General features: G+C 36.0%; 1 protein-coding gene across 5 annotated transcripts in view; it reads right to left on the bottom strand.

The window, feature by feature from the left end:
* The window catches only part of CNST (consortin, connexin sorting protein), a 46,541-nt gene that overhangs the window by 8,598 nt on the left and 14,800 nt on the right, over positions 1 to 23,143 (bottom strand). For all 5 annotated transcript variants that reach the window (XM_040059411.1, XM_040059414.1, XM_040059412.1 and 2 more), the window contains 7 exons: positions 17,060 to 17,265; positions 14,130 to 14,160; positions 11,528 to 11,614; positions 10,964 to 11,078; positions 8,673 to 8,694; positions 8,403 to 8,499; positions 2,523 to 3,391 (listed from right to left, as the gene is read on the bottom strand). In XM_040059411.1, the coding sequence (XP_039915345.1) occupies positions 2,523 to 3,391; positions 8,403 to 8,499; positions 8,673 to 8,694; positions 10,964 to 11,078; positions 11,528 to 11,614; positions 14,130 to 14,160; positions 17,060 to 17,265 (1,427 nt within the window). The remainder of the gene's footprint in view (positions 1 to 2,522; positions 3,392 to 8,402; positions 8,500 to 8,672; positions 8,695 to 10,963; positions 11,079 to 11,527; positions 11,615 to 14,129; positions 14,161 to 17,059; positions 17,266 to 23,143) is intronic.

Below are 23,143 nucleotides of genomic sequence, written 5' to 3'. Positions count from 1 at the left end.
GATTCTTGGACCTCAATATGGAGCCAAGCAAAATTTCCTAACTGTAAATACATAGACAAATATTTACACTTCCCCATTTTCAGTAAATTATTGTTACATGTCAGTTGAAGAACATTAATTAAATTTTATCGTACCATATGGGTTTTGTCCCCAGGTTACATCAAAATTATCTTTACTTCCACCTTCCGTTCTAATTTGTTTGTGGCAGTTTAGTAAACACTTACTTCATGACAAGTTTTATCACAGTAAAATCGATTATTGTTTCCTTTTTTACTGCCATATTGGTACATGTCATGTGATTCACTTAATTTCACTCATGTGGCTACATGAATGCATTTTCTAGATACCTCATTAACAACCAGTGTATGAAAACACTTAACTTCTTAGCTTGCCATAGCCTGAACAACGCACTTTCAAAGCCTTCAAGAGGAAGAAGTGTTACAGCTGGGTACAAAGATCACTCTGCTCATCAAAACTTCAGTGCAATCTTATTTTAGCACTAAAACAGGTCAATGAACACAAGTTAACAATGTTGCTTTCTCAGGGGTGCCAAGCTCTTTCAAAAGCGTCTTCTAAGAAAGCTGTGGGTGCTTCTGAAAAACAACCCCTAGGCTACTGATGGGAGGTAAGATTAACTGGGAAAACATCCTATAAGTGCATAATGAAACAATACAAGCTGGTGTGCTGTGCTTAACTCACCCTGTGGCACCTAGAAATCTCAAGTATTGCAAAACAACCCCAGATGCTGCATATCACAAATTTTAATTGCTACTGATGTTAATCCTTCTTCCCTTCCCATCTCCCTGCCGCACACAAAACTCGGGCCTCTTGCTAAGAATGATTCAAGTGGACTCTCACCAATGCAGCCAACATGATGCCTTATATGGCCAGAAAAACTACTGTTCAAAAACTCAAGGTACTTCTTCCTCTGCAGAGATTCAACTCTGCCATCAGAGTACTGGCAGTCCCAGCATCAGGAGAGACAACTAGAATTGAAATTAGATACCCTGTAAAGCATCATTGTCACAGGGACAATCGATACAAGCATAATTTTTCTAACAGTATCAATATGCTGCTTCCTAGCCCATCCTCTGAAACACAAATGGCACAAACATAGCTATTTAAAAATAGATGCTATTGGATTTATTTAGGCTTTATCTATGTGAAACTACTCATCTGCTAAAATGCAGAACTTCAGTGGGCTCAAAAGAAATTTAATGCTGAGGGATGATACTTAAATTACTCTTCTGTTATACACGTATACGGGCTTAGCACAGACTGTCAACAAAACACTCTTTTTGAAAACCACCCTCTAAGTGAACACAAGCCAATGGACTTAGCTGAAAATCTGGGATACATGTATTAACATGTATGTGGGTTTCCACACATGCTTGTGTAGAGCTCTGTGCACATGGCTGTCAGTCCTGATGTGTGGCATACTTATGGAGAGCCCACAAAGACAAGAGGCATGATCTTGGAAAGTATGTAAGAAACCGTGAGAAAAACCAAAATGCTCTCTTTTCAGCTCTGGAGAATTTACCAAACATATAATATCATCAGCATTGATCTCCAGTATTTAGCTCCCTCCTTGACCACTGTCCTTGAGCAGTTGTGGGGGTTCTTGATCTCTGTGCATTAGCTTGATCTCTAGAGAAGTACTGTAACTTTATTGCCAAGGGGATAGTCTATTGTTAAAGATCTTAAAAATAGAGATGAACTAAGAAGATTATCTTCATACAAGTTTTCCCCCTCCAGCATCTGAAATAACATCATTTCACAATACACCCATTTTTTCATTTAAAAAAAAAAAGCTTTTAAGGTCCCAGGGATGCAAATGCAGCAAAACCAGAAGACAAATAAAGCAAAGACGTCATCATTACACTCTCCAAAAAAGTCCCAAAGCAATAAATCTTCTCTATTTTCAGAAGAGCAATTTAGCTTATGGAGCACTCACTCTTGTTACAGGCCTATCAGCAGTGCTTAAGGAAGATGGGTTCAGGGTTAGAAGCTCTTTCTTAGGTTGGGTTGAACAACAAATCTGCCTAAACTTGATAAAATCAGAAGCCCTTTCATTCATATACAGAATTTATATACATATGTAGTTCTTACCTCTATGGAATAAGCACAAAAAAGCAAACTTTGTTCTATGCATAGAAATTAATGATGGTACATCATAGGCATTATGCAGATCTCTGACACAAAATCTGATTTAACAGGAATTGTGAGAACATGTCTTAACAGTCTCTGTCAGAACAAAAAAAAAATTAAACCCCCCCAGGTATCACACTCATACATAATATCAATTTTATTTTTGAAACACAGTGCACTGCTAGTCAAGAAGGAGACAGAGAGGCAAAATGAAACTTTTTTTCTGAGTAACTCAGAACAATTAAATATGTATAGATTTCAGATTCGAAAAAGAGATACATAAAGGAATATTTAACACATTTTGAAGATGGCAATATCTAAAATATTTTAGCTGAGATAAACATGAAAGATTTTACGGGATTCACAATATTTACCTCAGTAATCTCTATCCTTCTTGTAAGCTCATCAAGAGAAGAAAAGCTGTCATCTAGTGATAAAGCTTCCAGGGAGTTATAAGACGCTCGTTCGGGTGAAATATCTGGAACAGTGTCAAAGTCCTCTTGGCTTGCTAAGTCTGCAGATTCTTCAGTGTCTATTATGTTACCATTCAAAAATCTCAGAAGTAAATCTTCTTGTTCATTATTGACCTTCTCCTCCTGTCCCGCTGCTCTTTGTATTTCCTTGCACACCCGTGAATGGGCAGTACTCTCGTGCTCAGACACTTCATTACACCCAGAGCACTCATGTGATGCAGTTCTGTCCCATGAAGACTGTTCATCATCTTCATCAGGCTGTATCTGTTGCTGCTTTAAATCACTGCTCCCAAGCTGGCCACTAGCAATTTCTGAAGACCCAGCAGCACGTTTTGATCTGAGCAGATTTCTATCAGCTGGCACATCATTATCAGAAGGAACCAAATCAGTAGGCATATAATCGGCATCTGCTAAAGCCAAAGCATCTACCATTGGCTCAAGAGGGAGGTTCACTCCAGGCTCCCCAGCCCCTTCTATTTTCACTGCATCCTTGGAGAGCTGTCTTTCCCTCAGCTGCAGACTGCTATCCTTACCGGCATCCCCAGATGATGATAAGCCCGAGGAAGGCCTGCCCACTGTCCCTGTGGACTGGGCGTGTGGCTCCAATGCCGATTCAGCACTGCAGTGCTGCTCCTCCATGTGGTCCTTTCCTGCAGCTACCCGAAGACTTGCTGCCTCTGTGTGTCTCTCAGTTTTGTTTTCACCTGAGCAAACAGTGCCCAGCTGTTTATCTTCTTTCTTTGGTCCAGCGCCAGGACAAGTTTCAGTACCTAAGTGCAATAGGAAAAACAGTTCCAGAGTTTTTAAATGATTCAAAGCATCAGCCCAGGGGGGAAAGAGTATACTGTGATTTGATAACATTGTAACCTAATGCTTCAATATGCTCTCCCATAAAGGGCAGGTATTTTATGCTCCAGTCAGGAAAACTTCTGTTAGTAGTCTCTGACTCCCGATTCAGGAAAAAAAAAAAAAAAAAAAGTATTTGCACACTTTCTTGCAGGTGAAGCACATGATTTAGTGTCCTGAAAAAAGCTACTCCCAATATGTGAGTGTCTTTCCGAACAGTCACTTTTCTTCTAAGGGATATTTTACGTGAGTCATCTCATGGAGGCCTGGAGATCAGGCAAATGCACTTAATTACAGAAAACTGTATCTTGATGCCAGTGTGTCTATCACCTAGGGAGATACCTGCATTTCCTTTAAAGAAGCTGAAATCATACTAATTTAATATATTTTAAATTTGCAGATCACTAGCTCCTTTGGTTAGTACTAAACCAAATAGAAATTACATTTCCTATAAATGGACAGCATAAAAAAGATGCTGCTTTTTGGATCAGTAAGTTCACATATTAAAAATGCAATCTGATGCAACATTTCTCTATTCATATTTACAATATATATGAAAAATGTTTTTTCTTTTCTGAAATTTCAGAGACGTAGGAGTTCTACATAGCTTGTGAATTCACCTACTGTTGGCACGATCTGCTGATGAAGGAATAGATGGTTAGCCCAAGTTGTCTATGAAATGATTAGATATTAACCGTTACAGGAAAGCCAAAACTCTGGTTTTAGGCTTAAAAAGAGAGAAAGGGGCTGTTAAGAATTAAAATATCAAAGTAAGCCAGCTATGACAGAAACTGCCTTTTATTCCATACTTTAATAAAAACTAAGTTAAGACTATGTTATAATAGGACAACTGTTACAGTAATAGTAATAACCCCAATCAACAAATTACTAACTTTAGAAAACACTTATTTGCATTTTTTGATCATAGCGAAGAGCAGAAAGGTCTTATGAACAGATTAATAAAGATATCAAACAATGCCCTCCTTAACTGAGTTCTCTATGCCAGTTTTATTGTTCCTCACCTGTTAAAACCTCTCCTAAAATGTGATCAGTTTCCTGAACTCGTTACACAAAATAGTCACATTCATTAAAACAAACGTCTGCATTAATTCATTGTACTGAACAATTTCATTAAATTCCAAACTATCCCCCTTCTAATGGATAATGAAATGCAAGGTAACACAGAAAAGACAGACTTGAAAACTGAAAAAGAGAATACCCAAGCAAATCAAAATGTGGGAAAAAATATCAGAATCACAATAACCGAAAAAAAGAGTACAAGGAACCTAACTTCCGTAAAACACGGAAAGAATAGGTGTGAGACAGGGACTTTTTAAAAATTAGACACAGATGAGTAGATAGCTCTAGGGATTTGTAATGGGATACTGAGCCCTTCACATACAGGTCATGAGTTCAAACACAGTCTGGATTATTGGTACCAAGATTTTGTTACCATCTGTCAATTTTTCCTAGTGGATACATCCACATTACAACAGGCATGTTTATTGGCAGCCCCAGCTGCAACGAAGATTAAATGGAATCGGAAATTAAATCAGATTCTTTACTGTAAAAGGTGTCCCTTCAGCTCAAGGCACTGTTCCTAAGAAAGTAATAAATGATCCTAGCACTGTTACCAAACCACAGATGTACAAGAACTGGGATGCAGTGATCATTCATATCAGGTTTTCAGCAGTGTTCAATATCCACAACTACTTCAGACAACACTTACTCACTACAGACTGAGGGCAAGGTAAGACAAATATTTGAAGACTTAATTAGAAAAGATGCCTTTGCCTACACTAAGTTAATTGAAGACACCCACCAAGGGCAGTAATTTTTACTTGACTGACAGAGGCACAACGAAGTGTCTACTGAAAAGTTCTTAGCAACAAAAGCACCTATGGTAATTTTAAAAATGGTTTCTTTTCCACCTAACAGAGTTGTATTAGAGTTGACACTTGGTTTGTTCATTACAGAAACCTGTAGGCACCACTTTGTCCTGTTAATCCAAGACAGCCTAACACACAGAGTACTTGATCTACAGAAATCTACACCAGTGGAGAATTCACACTCCTCCATCTTTGTCTTTCTTCCCAATTAAAAACAAATCCCATAGGACCCAGAAGAAAACAGGATATAACGATTTCCTCCCCATCCTGGAAATGAGTCTAAACTATATGTACACACTGCAAACTTATGGCAAGGGTTTTGATAAATTCAGTATTTCATCAGGAAGGTTTTCATGAAGCACACTAATTTATCTTTAGTTAACACCAACGCTATTAAGTTTCTGCTTTCAGTCACAAGCTGAAGAAATTCACAGGTAAAGGATGAATCAAATCTCATCTTTTAATATACACACACAATATTAAGTGCCGAATTCTCTCTGTTGGTAGATTTAGAGTGAAAATCTGCCAGAAAGTAAAACGTAATAGAATAAATCATTCACAACCCTTGCCCAGAAGGGCAGAAAACTAATTAGGTACTGTCCCAGGAATCTTGACCAGATGACTTCTTTATAAAGCTGTCAGTTACTGCAGCCCCAGGAGAGAGGAATTGTGAATTCTTAAAATCAACCGCCTACAGAGGCTCAAACTATGTTCCCATATACCTTAGCAGATCAATGGAATAATTTTTACTTCAGATTACTAGGGAAATATTATTTTACTTAAAAGATGCTCCTATAGAGCAGTGCAGTAATCTCTACAATGTAATATAGATATTGCTACAATGCATTTTTTGTATTCTTATTGATAATTGTTACATAAATTCTTATTAAATATCAATCCATATGAAGGCCAGTTCTCTTGAGACTTGAAAAAACACTTGAGAGTTTCCTTTTCCTCTCTTACTGTAAGTCAGACTTCTACTACAAGCAGCTAAATGAGTTAAGTAGTTCTTCCTGTTGTTTGGCAGATACATGTATAAGCAAAGTAAAACTTTACATGTTTACTTCTCATTTTTCATTTAATTTTTCTTTTTGTTTTTGTACAGGAAAAAAACACCTAAAAAGCAGAAGTCAAGCATTCGAAGTTTTCAGTGAGAAGGCCCATGCATTTAGGTTACTACTGAAAAGGTTAAACATTGGGAACTGTATGTTTATTGTAATATAGGATTATGCTGGGGTTCAGGAAAAATCAAGAACCAGTCCCAAATGGTCATATTGCTTCTAGTCCTGAGCTGGATCACTCAGGCACAGCTTGTTATCTGAAAGTTATTCCAGATCATGAATCACCTTTGTCAAATTTCTGTACTGGTTCATACTGACGCCTTCCCTACCCAAATCCTAACTGCAACAAAACCCATTCATCCCCACGCCACTGATGCATCGACACTGAACGGCAGCAGCAGCTAATGACCACGTGCTGCCTGAACAGCTCCTCACACTTGTCAGGGAGAGAATTCATTGCTTCCTCAAGAACGCACTGATCGTGTGAAAAGCATCTTTTGTAAATCTCAACCATTTAAACTCCATGAGTTAGGGTGGAAGTATTCCTATCTTTGTATTGAAAGTACCTAGCACTGCTGAAAAATTCTCAGCAGAACTGCTTTTTATTGGATGACACAGCTTTATTAATTTACCAACATTTCACAGGAACCCAAAGGTTTTGATGATATTTTGACAAGATTCACATTAAGAGAAAGGAATAAAAAGATCCATTTACACCATTAATTCCTTCCACATTAAGTCAAGATGTTGTACTAGAGTATTTCAGTATTGAAACAAAATGATCCTGAAGAACATTCAAATGTTCAGAAATTCTGCTCTCCAGAAAGCTTTTGTTCCCACTTGGAATAAAATCAGAGGAAAAATTGTAATAGTCATTTTTTTTCATGGGAATTTCCAGCCATCCAAAAATAAAAAGCACTGTGCTCTTTTGATCTACTTTCTGAGCTGCAGAACGTGTTTGTTTCATGTTTCTAATGCTTTAGGTTTAGTTAGATTACAAGAATAAAAGTGGAGAAAAGGCAGTATAGCGGTAATGGTAAAAGAGCATGGCCATAAGGAGGATCCACACACGTAGAGAACCATGACTCTGTATCTTTATATTTCTGATTCTCCAGAACATCCTGCCTGATACACACCTTTAGGACAGTTTAGGCTGAAAGGGACCTCCTAGCTTCACTAAGGCCAGTTCTCATCTTCTGAGGAATTCTAGCTGTTTTTGAGGAAAGGTACTCAGCTTAAGCCAATTTTGGCAACAAGAATATGGCGAAATACCAGAAACTTTTTGCTCAGAGAGAGGAGAGATAAAGCACAGTTGGCTACCAATATTCTTTCCCACTCTCTCCATTTCAACAATTCATTAATTTGCAAATGTTTCATAAGAACCCAAAGATTTTGACAAATTACTCAAACAAAATGGCCACTGCCCCAAGGCAGAAAAAGGAAAATGAGGCTGACATAGAAGTATGTACTGCAAACAATTAACTAAATGTGTTTTTCTCTTCAAGACCCCTACAAAGGCTTCATCATTTTCTGTGTTCCTTTAGAAAAATGCATCTCAAAATCAGTACACTGCATGTAACTTATAATAGTTACTAATACTGATAACTGTACTCCGTTGCCACACCTCAGAATGTCTCATCAGGCTGATTACCTAGCATATATTTGTATACATACAAATTACACATCTTATCTCTAGTTTTATAAAATTTTGTAACTTAAATAAGCTACTATAAATGCATGCACATTTAAGACTTTTTTTGATGAAGGCTAGAATTACTTTACAATTATGAATATCAATGACTAATTAAAATTGCATTATTTATCCACTGTGCTGAGAAAAAAAAGATCATCCATTTGTGCATCTGAAGAGATCCGACAAATGCTGTAGCTTCAAATGAAATAGCTTCATTGTATTTATAGGAATATGTTGTTACAGTGTAATATTTAAAACAAATGTATGCACATGTATATACATACACACATACCTGATTTAAAAGCAGTAGCTTCTCTTTCCTTTAGAGTTCTGGATTCCATTAACTGAGGCAAATAACTACTTTCCCATGTATTTTCTGCAGCTACTAGCTGTAAAATATGATAGTATTACCTGTAATTTTTGGAATTAAATAGGAATGCTGTGACTTTTTGAGACATTCAAACTTCAAAAAGCTTTTAAACTTGAAAGAGTTTATCTAATACTTAAAAGATAATTATTACCAATTTTTGACAAAGCAGAATTCAATTAAACAGCTGCTTACCTTATTTTTGGATGACTGTGGCCTGCAGCAATAAAGGAAAAAAGAATAAATTAAACAACCTAGTGGCAACATTCTTCATAATAAATCTAAGTGAAATCTTAGAAACCTTTGCTCTGCTCTAAAATTAGCACAGCACTTCTCTTCCATTGAAAGTGTCATCCTGCTAGCATACCCTCAAGCACACATCTGTACCTGCATGAATATCATCAGGAGACCAATTAGCCCTAACACTGTTCCACCTAATTGCAAAAGCAGTCAGAAGAAAATTTACTACAACATATCAAGCAAAGTACATTCCTATAAAAGATTATGCTCAGAAGAAACTCCACCAACTTTAAAAAACATCTAAGAACTTGATATCTACTATTTAAAATAGTGATCACTATAAAAGAGATTGAGGAATGAAACACCCCCCACAAAAAACGTATTTCCCTCTCCACGGACTGGGACAGTTTCTGGGTTCTGTAAGCTACAGCAGCTCCCATTGACTCCATTCAGATTCACAGGTGAATCAACGCTGCTCATAATCAGGGTGGACTTTGCCAGCTGGATAGAGATTTATACACAAAGTGATTTATCACACACAATCTGTCTTGCAGTCTTTCATACAGCAGTGAAAATAAAATGTGGAGCGTTTTATTTAAAGCTACTGGAAAAAAAATTGGAGAGACAAGGGAAGAGTACTGATGTTCATATTCTCTAACAAAATCTTCAAAGTTACATTGACTTTTAATTTTTAACATTTAAACTTCAAATAAAGGACACTCAAAACTATCTTTAAAGAGCAAATATGTCCAGTATGTAGCCGTAAACTTTGAGTATCAGAAAAAGTTACATTACTTCCAATTACAAAAGCAAAATGCTCACATCTTCCAATACCTCCATGCTATTCATTAAAAATTTTAAATTAAAAACTAAAATGTGTTTAAAGCTTAGGAAACTCTCCCCATATGAAACAATAAAAGCAAATAGGCTTTGCCTAGAGAGTTTGAAAAAGCAATAATATTAAATACAGAGCACTGATCATGGCTAATGAACACAACCCTTAATTTTTATCAAATTGCAGGGTTTCTCAGCAGCAGCACACTGCGGGTGCAGACCTGCAGCTCCAGTGCTACACCTGACGCCTCTTCCTGTGGGAATGCAGGAATGCATTTCCAGAGGCTCCCTCCCCAAAGGCATTCAGAATACAGTTAAAAACTCCTGCATGGATTCTGGCAATCAGCTGGGGTGTTTTCAAACTTTGGTACCATCACCCTGAAGGAAAAAACTGACAGCCAAATCGTACTCTTTATGAGCAACAGGAGCATTTTGGCTTTTGTTATATCCAGACTGACTAAGCCAATGCAAATGTACCAGAGAAAAGTTCTCTCTCCCCATCCAATTGAGAGCATCTTGCCTGTCACAGGCAGGCCTTTTCACAGCCTTTCAATGTGGTTAGTTTCCTTATTGCTGTTGGCTGATCATTTTTCAGTGGCACCTCGTATGATTTTTTCCATCTGTGGCTTAAAATCAATGTCTAGACAGTAGGACATTGACCCATGAAAGAACACATCTCCTCCTCCTTCCTCACAGGTACAATCCCATATGTTACTTCCCAGAAAAGCCCCCTAGGCACTGCCCACAAGTTTGTTATGCTGTGATACTCTGATTCAGGAGACTGATGGATCAGGCAAAGCAGCTGCCAACTCAGCTTTCACTGTTCAGAATACTGTCATGCTAGGAAAGTACAGAACCACTGCTTCATGTAAGTGCAACCTATATGAAATTAATAGAAGGTAACAAGAACTACTTTAAGCATTAAGGAATTGTCCTAAAATGTGGAAATTTGGGAATAAAATCCTATAGGCTACGTATGGGTGCTGAAGTCCAAGACGGTGGACACTTGCATTTTGAAACAAAGATTAAACCAACAGGTATTAGACATGAACACCGTCATTAATTCTACAGTCTCTTTCTTCCTAAATTAACACTATTCGGTTCTTCCTTTGGTTGAAATAATAGAACTCAAAACTCCAATTCTGGAAAACTGATTTGCTAAAGTGAGTTCAGATTTAGTCTTCATGCATTCCTCAATCAATATTAAAACAATGTGAAAACTGACGGTAAAAATATTTTAGTTACCTATTAGAAGGAACCACTACTTTATAACCAGTAACTTATAACAAGCCAGTGATGCAACTTTTATTTTGACACTGATTATTTTAAAACACCCATAATGGCAAAGAGATAACAGCTGCAGTAACTTAACATTATTACTTTGAGGAGTTATAATACTTTCTTATACTTACTGCCGATGCGAGGAGCAAACTCTAGTAAGCTTTTCCAGTTCTTGGCCACTCAGTTCTTTATCTGAATTCCTCAGTGTTGTAACTGGACTGGGAACTGCTGTTCTCCATTTTCTTTCTAAATTAAATCAAAACAACTTTTACACAAGATACTAGAAAAGTAGCTTAATATAAAACAAATAGGTGAAACTAATTAATGGAAAATATTGACAACTTTTCTGCGTATGTTCTACAGTCCTGTTCCAGATTATGTAAAACAGCATCCTTGTCTTTCAGAACACATTTCATTTTCATCACATCACACTCACTGACTCTAATCCAAAAATAAGCTTGAAGCAACTGTGGATCAAAATCTTGATTAACAAAAGAAAGAATTACAAATTATTTACACCTAATTGTGTGCAAACAAGTCCAAAGCAGGAATGTTCTTCTTGTAACAAGCTCAGAGAAATTCTGATATAAATGCTGCTTTTGCTATGTAACTTTTTTAGCCTGGAAATGTAACTCTATTAATTAGAACTACAAACTACTTCTTCTACCATATTAGTTTAGCTGGTACTCACTCACCCCACTGTTCCTGTATGGAAGAAAGATTTGCAAGCAGCTGCTCATGATAAAGTCGTTCAAGCTGAATGAACTTCATCGCCTTCTCATCTGAATGGAAGGTTAAAGGCAAATGCACACGTATGTGGACATGGCATGACTTGCTTATAACTGGCATCATGTTTGAAAGGGAAGTAATTATATACATGAAATTTGCAATAAGTGAATCAAAATGAATAATGGATAGCATCCTGATTTCTGTGCAAGAAAGAAAAAAAAAATAGCAGACATGAAAATGGCAGGCAAGAAGTAAAATAATTGGAGAAACATTCAAAAAATGAAAATCCTATTCTTTTCAGCAGCTACCCCTTCCCATGTACCTGAAACACAAAAAAGATTTTTCTTGAAAAGAAATGACTGAAATGTTATTATGCTGATAAGTTTACCAAAAAATGAAATCTCTGGGAAATGTAAAGCAAAACAATGATACAAATACCAGCACGTGTCTCTCAAGAAATACAAATATACGCCAATAACCTAACTATGACTAACTGAAATATAGCTCCTTTCTACTGAACAGCTGGAGACAGTATTAAAACAATCGATCCAACTTCAACTTTTGAAAAATACCTGCCCCCTTCTCAACCTTCTCATTGTATACAACACTGTTGGGACTGCTGAGTTTACCTTTTGTATTCCTGAGGATTCTGCTCACTTTTCTTCTCTATGAAGAACTCTTTCCCCTTGCTTAGGGTTATCAGTATGTTCACAAAGGTATTCTCATAGTCACATATTTTACAATAGTCTGGATAATTCTAGCTACACCAAGCCTGAGTTGTTAGTTGTGCTGTTTAAAGCTGTTTACCAGCTATTTGAAATGTAATTCTACAGTACAATGGGAATAGAAGTACAGTGAATGAGGTTCTTTAGTAATACAGAAAAACCACTTTCCATTATTCATGCTAATTAAAACACTGGAGTAATTATTACAAAAACACAACCAGTACTGGTTATTCTGGTTAGCCTCATGCAACAGCATGGCTTATGAACAACAATATTAATGGAAAGAATATTCCCTGTCCTCAGGAAATCTGTCATAGAAACAGAATTACAGATCACAGAGAGAGCCTTAGAGGATCACAGCAACAAACCCTGAATTATTGTTAATATGAGGTTCCACACTGGATGAATTAAAATGTCTGTCATGGATAATTAATACAGTGCAACATGATCAAGTAAGTTCTTTATTAACCTCAGGAAACTGATGGCTGGAGGTACAGCGGAGATATCCTTCATAAATATGTATTACATAGTGGTGTTGAATTCCATACATCAGGTGTATGTTGCATTAAAAAATATTTCCTTTGATCAGCTTTAAATGGAGTGCCTTTCAATTAAAGGAACTTTGATGAAAGAGGAACTGTTTTTACCATGCCATTTAAATTTTAAATTTATTGTGTTTCCCCCTGCACCATAATACACTACAGAATTTTTCCATGCCTTTCATTTGTGCTGTATAATTCACATTTTCTGATGGACACTTTTGAATTAGGACGACCAAAACGGAAGTGCAGTCCTCTAAAATGGTGATGGATATTTTAATTTATGTGTTGCTATTATAATATTGCAACTGTTAGCTCTCTGGTTTTATCTACAGGTGAATATAATTTGTCTAGGTTTCTTATGCCTTGTTACTTAGCCTGCTAAACAATTGCCTGTTTGCTGTATTTTGTTTGAACAAATTACATAATAAAGAAATAATCTGTATGCACAAACTCTGTAATATATGATGCATCTCAGTGAATAACATATACCTTAAGGGTTTACCACTGGCCTCTTCTTTTTATAATCTGATCTTTTCCCTTTAAAGCAAAAAGGAAATCCAAGTCCACCTTTCCTAAAATTCTAACTTAATTTTGGTGTTTAATATTATTATTCTCCCACACAATTACTGAAATTTATCAGAGTCATTATCAGCAGTTCAACTATTACAATTTTTTTGACCACACTTACTAGGAACAAATCAAAATAAACTAGACTATTAAACTGTTCCCAGAAGCAATTACCCATATTTTCCTACAACAATTTCTCAGACTACCTTGATAGGATTTTGACTAATCAGCATTTGTCAAACACCATTTTGCTATTGTTTGCAGGTTGCTGATCTCAGTTCCGTGTGTTTGGTATTTTTATGCCAGTCTAGACATTTTTAGTACATATTCTAATCAACTGTTGTGACAATTTTATCATTACTATAAGTACCTTGATATAATACACATCCTATCTCTAAACTGGACATTTTCCCAGTTACTAAAATTTAGAATAGAAGTTAACTTATAAAAACAAAAGTTCTTGGAAAACGTTTTCTTACTTCCTTGCTTATGTCCAGCTACTAATGACTGCATCAGTACAGCTCTTGGAAGTGAATTTATCTCTTAGCTCACATTCCAGTTGTTCGATTAAGGAGGATTTGATAGCATATTGTGTTTTCACTCCCGGGTAAATTAGGGTATTTCACTTCTTTCTAACCCTGACCCACAAGATGTGAGTTAACAGAAACCATTTAACTTTTATCACGCCACATTATTTTAATACTGTGCAACGATTTCTGCAAGGAAAAGGATACATTCCTCCTCTTGAAAATAGGTCTCAGCTATCTGCAAAAATGAAAAAAAAAATTAAAAATCTATACTTTTCATGACAGTGGTAAGGATGTAATATAAACTTTTTATCATAGTTCTAAACAGGTTCTAAACATCTAGTTTGCAGGTTCTAATTTAGTTTGGGTAAAATATGAATGTTCTGACAAAATACATGCATTCCTGTTCTAGTAAATGTTTTAAAAGAGTATCGAAGACCAAAAAAATATTAAGTCCTCTCACACAAAACAGATTTACCCAAATCTTATAAGGTTTCATTTTGCTACAACTATAAAAATTATTTCAGAAACATTTTCAGTTATCTTAATAGAAAGCTTTAAAAAGACCTACAACAGAAGTACTATTTCTACTGATACAAGTTCAAAAGTTTGCATTCTGTGCCTGACCAACGTTTCCTTATGCTTGATCAAATCAAGATCATTGCTGTGCTCTCCTGGGCATTACACTGCAATGTGTTAAAACAGAAATGGAGGTTTCCTGACTGATGGAAAAATACCCAATCTTTTGTCTCCCTGTGGACAAAAAAATATTTGAGAATTGGAACAATAACTTATTTGTGCTTGTTATAAAACTGTGCAGGCTTTCCTAGAAAGCTGAGGAATACTGACATCTTTGTTTGTAAATGCAATTAAATACAAAAAATATAAACCTCAGAAGTATTTCACAGAGCTCTACACTACCAGTGACTTTCACAAGCAGAAACTCATCAGTCCTCAGAGACAGCAAATTTTGGCAGTCTTCCTATTTGCCATGCATGGTGAGGTAAGGGCAGAGCTTGCAAAATGTGCCCAGGAACTGCAGGTACCCTGATCCCAGCACATTCAGGTTGAGGCACCTCACAGATGAGTACCCAATGACTTCTGTGGGAGCACTCTAATATTCAGTCTCAAAATCTGTGGGACATATCAATTTCAGTAGTCATAATATGGAGGGCTTAAATAAGCATTTTTGTAGAAGTCTGAAGATGATTGCTCAAAAAAGACAGCAACTTGATGGAGGAGTCTAGATTACAAATTGTATTTCCTGGCTCTCAGCCTTACTACTAATCACTAGACCATTCTGAGCCCAGTATCTTCGAAAGAAAATGGGTGGCTTTTAATGTTCTTTTTCTGCACATTTTGTCTGCTGTACACAATAACCTCCTAATGATTTTTGGAGCTACCAAAGCTCTACATGTTTTATATAAAAATACTTCTTAGATTCTGTAACAAGTTCTAAGCAAATCAAATTAATCTGATTCAAGACAGGAAAAAAAATTACATCCTAATCTAATTAGAAGCTGACTCCTAGAACAGCCCCTATTATCCAACAGCCTTTAAATATTCAATACAGGCTTCCCACAAATACCATGGACTTAATACTCCATTAACCATGGGTTAATACTCCAGAACATCTGACACAGCTCTTGATTTTACATTGAGTTTTGTCATAGAGAATAGAAGAAGAATGTGATAGAAGTGTATTTGCTAGACTTTGTTTAATGTTACTATTAAGCTGTATAAGCAATCTAAAAAAAACTGAAGATGACAGATTAATTCACTAAAAAGGGAAAAAAAAATCTTAATAATCTCACTTTACAGGAATGCTAAACTTAAAATCCTTCCCCCTCCCATCCTCAATTAAAAAAGCCAGGTTAGGATCCTTGTAAGTTCCATTAGCTTTCTTTCCAACACTCCATTCAAAATGCTTGATCATTTTTAGGAAAAAAGAGATAGTGTTTGACTACATTTCAATCTGAATATGCAGATTCTGTACTCAGTTGTCACAGTTCCTGTATGATTTTCAACAGGTTCTTCCCCTTAGAGTTTGGCTTCCTCATCTAAAAAGCAACAGATTTCACCTCCAGCATATGAAATTGATTTCCTTGATGTCTGTAAAGCATTTTAAGTTTTTGCCCCATCTTGTTTTCCAAAAATGACCTTTGTGCTGACCCATGGACTACCACCAAATTTGATGTGGCGAAAAGTACAGATTATTAACCCTGAAGCTAAGCTTCTCGTAAATTAAGTAACAGTATCAAATCTTTGCTCAACAATGGATTAGAAAAAGTAATTTGAAATTCTATGTCAAATGTAGATTACCTCTAATATGCCAGCCTAAAAGAGAAACCTCTTTCTCCCATAATTTTTTATTTGTATCAAAAAAGAATGTGGGAATGTCATTGCAGTTTAGAAGTTTAAAATATTAAAACCATCCCATCTTCCAAAATAAAGACAACGCAGCTAAGTTAAATCATATAGGTATAGTATTTACATATTGCCCATATTAAGCCTCACAGCCAAGCAAAAGGTCTTCTAGTCTGCTGTTAGTCTGACACAACTAAACTGTAAATTAATACTGCATCAAGTTCTATCCACATACTTGTTCAGCATCATGACCTTCAGAAAAAATAGCAATGCACTGCCCAGTTTGTAAGAAAGATTGCTTTGCAAATCACAACCTTTGGTCTTGCAGGTGTGGCAACTGTGCTTATATAAAGGTATGCACCAAGAAACCTTGGATCCTAATATCCATTTATAAAATTGATGCTAGAAAGATGCCTGCAGCATCTCCTCTCCTGTAAGTACACCAGTGTCTTACAGACCTTATTCAAGGCATTTTAAACAGCAATTTTCCTAAATCTTTCTGCCAAACTAATTTCACCATTTGGGGAATCAGAAACCCATCCTTAAGAGGTTGCTTTAACTACAGAATATACTTACAAGGCAATTTATAATTTTACAAGTATTAGCAGATCTTAGAGGAGATATTTGCCTTGACCATCTGTTATGCATCAAAATATCCTGTCTAGATATGAGTATTGGCATAAATTTCATTTATACATATTTTTCTTAACAAACAAAGGTATCAAATAAAAATAAAATTGGGTCCAGCACTCCAAAATCATAGCAAGTACCTGATGGAGACACAGGGGCAGTATCTTTGAATCCATCTGCTCAACCTCTTCACGGAGCAAAGAGAAAAGAGACTGCAATGTTTGCTTTTGGTCTTTTGAATGAAAGTTTTCCTTTGTTTCAACAGCACCTTCAGCCTGCACAAAATCTGTATCTGTGATAAGAGTACTTTCCTCCTGGGTTGCTGTGTTTCCCATTGTAGAAGTACCTTTAAAAAGGACAAGTACTTAGGTTAGTTTTCAAAAAAAATACATTGAGTTGCCTTTTATAGGAAATTTCAATATGAATGTTATGATGAAAAACCTAGTATTAAATAACATCATTGCTAAACTAAATACTGGCCTTATCAAAATTAGTTGTGACAGGTCTGTCTCACTGTCAGCTCACCTACCCAACAGAACACAGTAACAATCAGATATATTTGTATACTTCTATCTGGGACCCTGCTTTCACTTGTGGGGCAAAAAAAAATCAGAACACTTCGAACATGTTATACAGAGTTACTAAAAAAAAACGGACCAGGATGACCTAAAAGTGCTTGGAATGCAGTTTTGCTCAAAAAGGGCAAATAGGAGGTTGTGAGGACAGTATGAATGAGGTTCTCAGTTTGCTTCTTTGCTCCTGCCAAGAACCTCCTACAGGGAGGTGTCCTGGGGATGGACAGACACAAGCAAGGAAGGACAATTCAATGGGTTCCTGTTTTTTAGATAGTAACACAGTGGCTCCTCACAGGAGTGACAGTGACAGCAGGATCTTAAAGCATAGAAAGAAGCAGATGATCACAGTGTGGGCTTCTATTGTAGGAGAGAGATGTCCAAGTGACTGCTAAGGGACTGCCTAGTGAAAAGGAAGACCTCTCTACATAGCTGGATAGTTTGTTTGAGCGTCCAAGGACAGAGCCAGTGCTGCTGATCTATGTTGGTAACAATGACACAAGGCAATGTAAACGGAATTTAGATCCCAGAACTTCTTGAAAGACGGAAAACTATGTTCTCCATGGTACATTTCCTAGGAGTTCACTGTTGCTTATCACCAATTTTATAGAAGTCCAAAAGAAGTCTGGCATTCAGGTGGAGTGATGAAGAATAATGTAAAGTGTTAACACTTCAAGAATATTAGAGGTAAAAACTTTCTGGGTGTAAATCCCTCATTTTATTGTCAGAAATATAAAACTTGCTATGTATTTTGATCCTGTATATGATAGTTATGAGAAAATGTTAACTGAGATTAAGAAAGAAGAGTAGAGTAGTAGTAGTGACAGCAGTAGTGGGAGAAATCAACTACCCATGTACTGACTGGATCAGTTTCTCACAGAGATCAGAGAATAAAAGCAATAAATTATAGCTTCCTATAAAACACAGTCTTAGGAGCAACCAGAAAACTACAACTGGCTCCAACAGTTAATAAACTCCTTTTTATATCTCCATAAAACATTGAATTTCACACACTCGCTTAAGACTGAACTTAAAAACATCCCACAGTTATTCAAAATAATTTAGAGAATTTGGCCACAAAAGCGTGCACAATAAGCTTTTAATAAACTCCAATTATGATGAGCATTGTTCCTCAGCTATACCCATTTTCTGAATTCGTGTTATCATCTGAAAGACGGACAGCTGAGGGCACTGTTTCAGGTATCTTTGTGTCCCCAGTTTGGGCACTCAGTTTCAGACCCCTTTGTTTTCACCACCACAGAAACGAAATAATGATGATTCAGGTTTAAAATTTAGGACCTAAGAAAGGCATTAGCCTGTCTGTGGACGGCTCCACCATTTTACTTTTGATTATTTTAAACTCTTTATTTAGTAAACTATCCAGGTTAGGAGTACTAATAATCTCTGTGGGTGGCTATTTTCACAGGGCTTACTGCCAGAAAAAATATGGGCGTAACTTAACATTGCTTTTTCAAAATTAATGCACATCTCTGATCTTCCGGTATTTATCTGGGCTTCCTGTGGGCCAAAAGCAACAAGAGACACAACTGCATGCAAGATACAAACCAGGAAATACTTCTAGAGATGGAATTAAGGCTGTCTTTAAAAATACAGCTTCCTGTTTAGCAAATTATCATTAAGCCAGAAAAGAGGATCCTCGTGTTCTGGCAAACCTTTTTTCTCAGAAAAACAAAGAAACCAAACGTCACTTCAAGCTGCACCTTATTAAGCAGTTAACAACCACTTGTCTTATCAAAACACGAACACTCACTGCAATATGCTCAATAGCAACTATCACGAAAACCCTTAATTCTACTGTTGCTAAAACATCTTTCATGAACTGCATTATTATTCAAGCATGGAGTTGAGCTGTCCCTCAGAATCAAGTCCTGCCCTCAAATTTCTTCCCTGCTTTTGAAAGTGAGGCCTTACAGTTACGCAGGTTAATTCTAACGTGTTCGATTTTCAACACAAGGCAGTATTTGTGCCTTAGCAACACTGCAACAAAGAACTTTTATTGTAACACTTAGTAAGGCTATTTCATCATAAAGATGTGATGGGCTAGGAACCCTATGTATTGTTTGCCCCCGTTCTTGAAAACAGCACACTACTTTTTCCAGGAATCAATCAATCAATCTTATTGTCCAAAGAAGATTGACTTTTTTTATTCACTAAATAGAGGTATCTCACATATATTTCTGATTTTTTAGTAAGGAAGTATTAATTTTTTTCACTTTATAAAGCACTGAAATTTACTCCACCCCAGAATGGAACCAAAGCCTTTATGAAAATGTATGCAAAAAGACAGAGAAGACATCAGTGGCCAGAACACTCAGTAGGCCCCGGGCAAAGAACCAGGTTCAAGTTTTTGCTTTGCCAGGCTCACAAATGTTTCAACTGATCCCTTCTATGCCCAGCTGGGTGTGCCAATGTTTCCCAAGACATGGGGAGAAGCAAACTTTCTCTCAATTTCACCAACACCTCACAGAAGCAGCCCCATGGTTGCCTAAAAAAGATCAAATTTTGACATACTTTGTGAATAAAAACCCACATTTTTCAGTATGTCTCAGGTTTTTCTCTTTGTCAGTACTGCAAATACGTGAAATTAAGATGTTCTTTGTTACCTGCCTGAGAATGAATCCAAGGTGCAAGTAGGAGGGATTCGCTATCAAAATAAAATTATGGATGTTGCCCTCTGTTTTTTATGTGAATTTGAATTTTCATATTCATTTCGTATTTCATTTCATAAGCTAGTAGCACTAGCTTAAGTCACCAGCAACAGAAGTTGCTAGTACAGAAAACATATGGCAATCTCTTTTTTTTCAACATTCTTTGGTACCCAATACAGAAAGCTGTTTCAGACCAATTCATTCAAGAACTATTGAGGAAAAAAGAATAAGACCAGCAAGTATTTAAAATCTGTTCATTTTTAAGAGAAGAGCTTTTGAGACAAAAGTATTGGTGATAAAGATGTAATTTAAACTGAGCAAGCCCAAAATCATAGTTTGGTACAGAACCCTAAATAAAATAGTATTACTTGAATTTTCATGTAATTTGACTATCTTATATTTATATATTTTATTTGCATCAACACCAATTCTGTCCCAAACACTTTCTTCCTTCTTCCACCTTCAAGCTGCTTTAAGAAGTAAGTGGAATAATTTACAGAAAAAGCATGTGTTGCAGAATTTAACTTGGGGGAAAAAAGATTGAGTGCAGATTACCATGCTGTACTATGTTAAAGAATCATATGATTCTTTATGCCAGGACTGACCTTTTGAAAAAAAGATGAACTTATTCTTGGAGAACATGGATAATTTGAAGTCCATGTTTACAAAATATATCGAAACAGATTCAACTGGATGAATCACTATCTCTAGCACACTAAAGTTAGTACAACTCTTTACGAGGAATAACATTATGAATAATCACCGAAGTTTAAATGTACATCGATTCTTTGGTCACCAGTCCTCTCTAACCAGATATAATCATAGTACATTCAAAACTATGATGAGTATACAAAAAGAGTGTAAGAAAAAATTGGGATTTAGAAGCCATAGACTTGTCCATTCTCAATCTCCTACAGTATCAAGAGGGCTAAAAGAGGTGAAACAATAAATACATGAAATCCTGGAACTGCTTACTCCAGGACACTGAAATGGATGCAAAAAGCAACCGTAAGTGAGGTGACAAATTCACTCTAAAGTATTACAGTCTATCAGCTTCCACTTGGGGAAGTTCTGAGATTACTGAGGATGGGGAGCAGAACATGTGAATGAATCACTACACGTTTGTCTTGTCCTTGTACTCTCACCAACAAATCCTCTGTTAGGGGAAGAATATTGAACCAGAAGGATCTTCATCCAGATAAAGTGACTGTTAAACTTGCATTCCAGTCTTCTGATAGTAGAAACTAGGATAATTTTAGCCTCAACACATCCCAAGCATATATAGACAGATAATAATCCAACTTAAAACTGTTTATTCTTCACAAACAACGATTTAGATGGTTTCAAACACTTTGCAAGCATGAGTACTTGCTCTTTTTTCTAAATTAAAAACATGCTGAGAGTGAAAGATTGGCTTCTCTAATGATCACCAGTATTCCGCTGAGCAAATAACAAGTAAACAAAAATGACTAAAATGTAATTTTCTATATTCCACATAAATTGCTTAGTCACTAACAAGAAGAGAAAGATGAACAATGTGCTTGTAAAGTCAAATGTCATCTTTTCTAGAATGGCAACATTTAACAGCAATCAAAACAGGTGGAAGGGAAACAGACTCATAAATCTCTTCCTTAGTTATGATTTAAAGTAACTCATCCGTGATTTCTCAACAGTTTAAAATATATTTTTTAAAATTCATAACAGTACATGCCATGCAAGTATTTCGTTTGATATTCCAGCTTGCTTGTGTGGTGCTCTGCTACGCAGGAATCTTCCACTCTAGTTCGATTATCCTCACCTTCAAGTCTGAGTCAGTATAAAGAGAAGAAGGCATATTTGGACCTTAATGTAAAGGGCGTAGTGAAATATTCAGGAATCATTTAAACTAGCTGGTGCTGGAAATTAAATGGAAGATTGCCACTAAAATAATGACATTTGCAACATCAAGAAATTGTGACACAGTTAACTGCATTTTGTGAAAACAGAAGGAAGGTCATATGAGAATATCGAAAAAAATTACTAAATGTATATTAGCCCATAAAAAATGGGAGATGTAATTTTATATTTTGATCTTCCTTTCTAACAATCAAGGTTCTTTACTAATAAAGTAACAAGAGTTTATTCATAACAGTTCAACAAAACTCTAAGGCATTTTGCAGACAAGATGTTCTCTTGTGTGATTTTCTACCTTGCCAGGTTTTTCCATGAAATTTTCTATATTTTCAGGATTCTACTTTTTCTCTTAAAACTTCGATCTACTGTGGACAGCTCCTTTTGCAGTACTTCTGCATCAGTTCATTCAACAAGAATACAAACTAATGGAGAAGGAATACGAGCCAAGTTTATCTTCCAGTGTTGAGGTGTGTTTTTTACCTTTTTTCCTCTTATTGTTCTTCAGATACCTATGTCAACACGTATATATAACTTTTCATCAATTTGTTTTTTGTTATTCTCATCAGATGACTGGTGGAAGTAATTGAGAACCAATCTCATTTTAATTATTTTATTCTGTTATTAAAACTTAAATCTACATGAAATATATCTATTTAAGTGCTGAAGAAAGTCATTGAGAAATCCTTCTCCCTCAAACAGCAGATTCCAGAATGCTCATATTTCTACTTGAAAATATAATTTTTCTTTTCAGATTTTGCCTATTTGAACAAAGATATGGAATGCAAGTCTCCCTTCCTTTCCTATCCTTACCTATTCTATAATCCCTTAAAATAATAATCACTTTTCCGATTAGGTCACAAAACACTTGCCATTCATGAGGAAAATTGTATTTTAAATGTATAGCAAAAACCTAATATAAAACATTATGTTACACTAAATCCTACTCCTTCAAAAAGGGCAGAAAGATTTCAAATAAGAACATTCAATAAATATTACATTTTCCTTATGCAATTTGCATCCAAAATATCTAAAGAAAAAGTAACATCAAAAATTGGTAGGAACACCAATTTTTTAACAGTTTGTTACACAA

The sequence above is a fragment of the Hirundo rustica genome, chromosome 3, assembly GCF_015227805.2.
Source record: "Hirundo rustica isolate bHirRus1 chromosome 3, bHirRus1.pri.v3, whole genome shotgun sequence".
NCBI classification, from domain to species: Eukaryota; Metazoa; Chordata; class Aves; order Passeriformes; family Hirundinidae; genus Hirundo; species Hirundo rustica.
The sequence above is the reverse complement of the archived record's forward strand: the minus strand, read 5'-3'. Positions and strand labels throughout refer to the sequence as shown.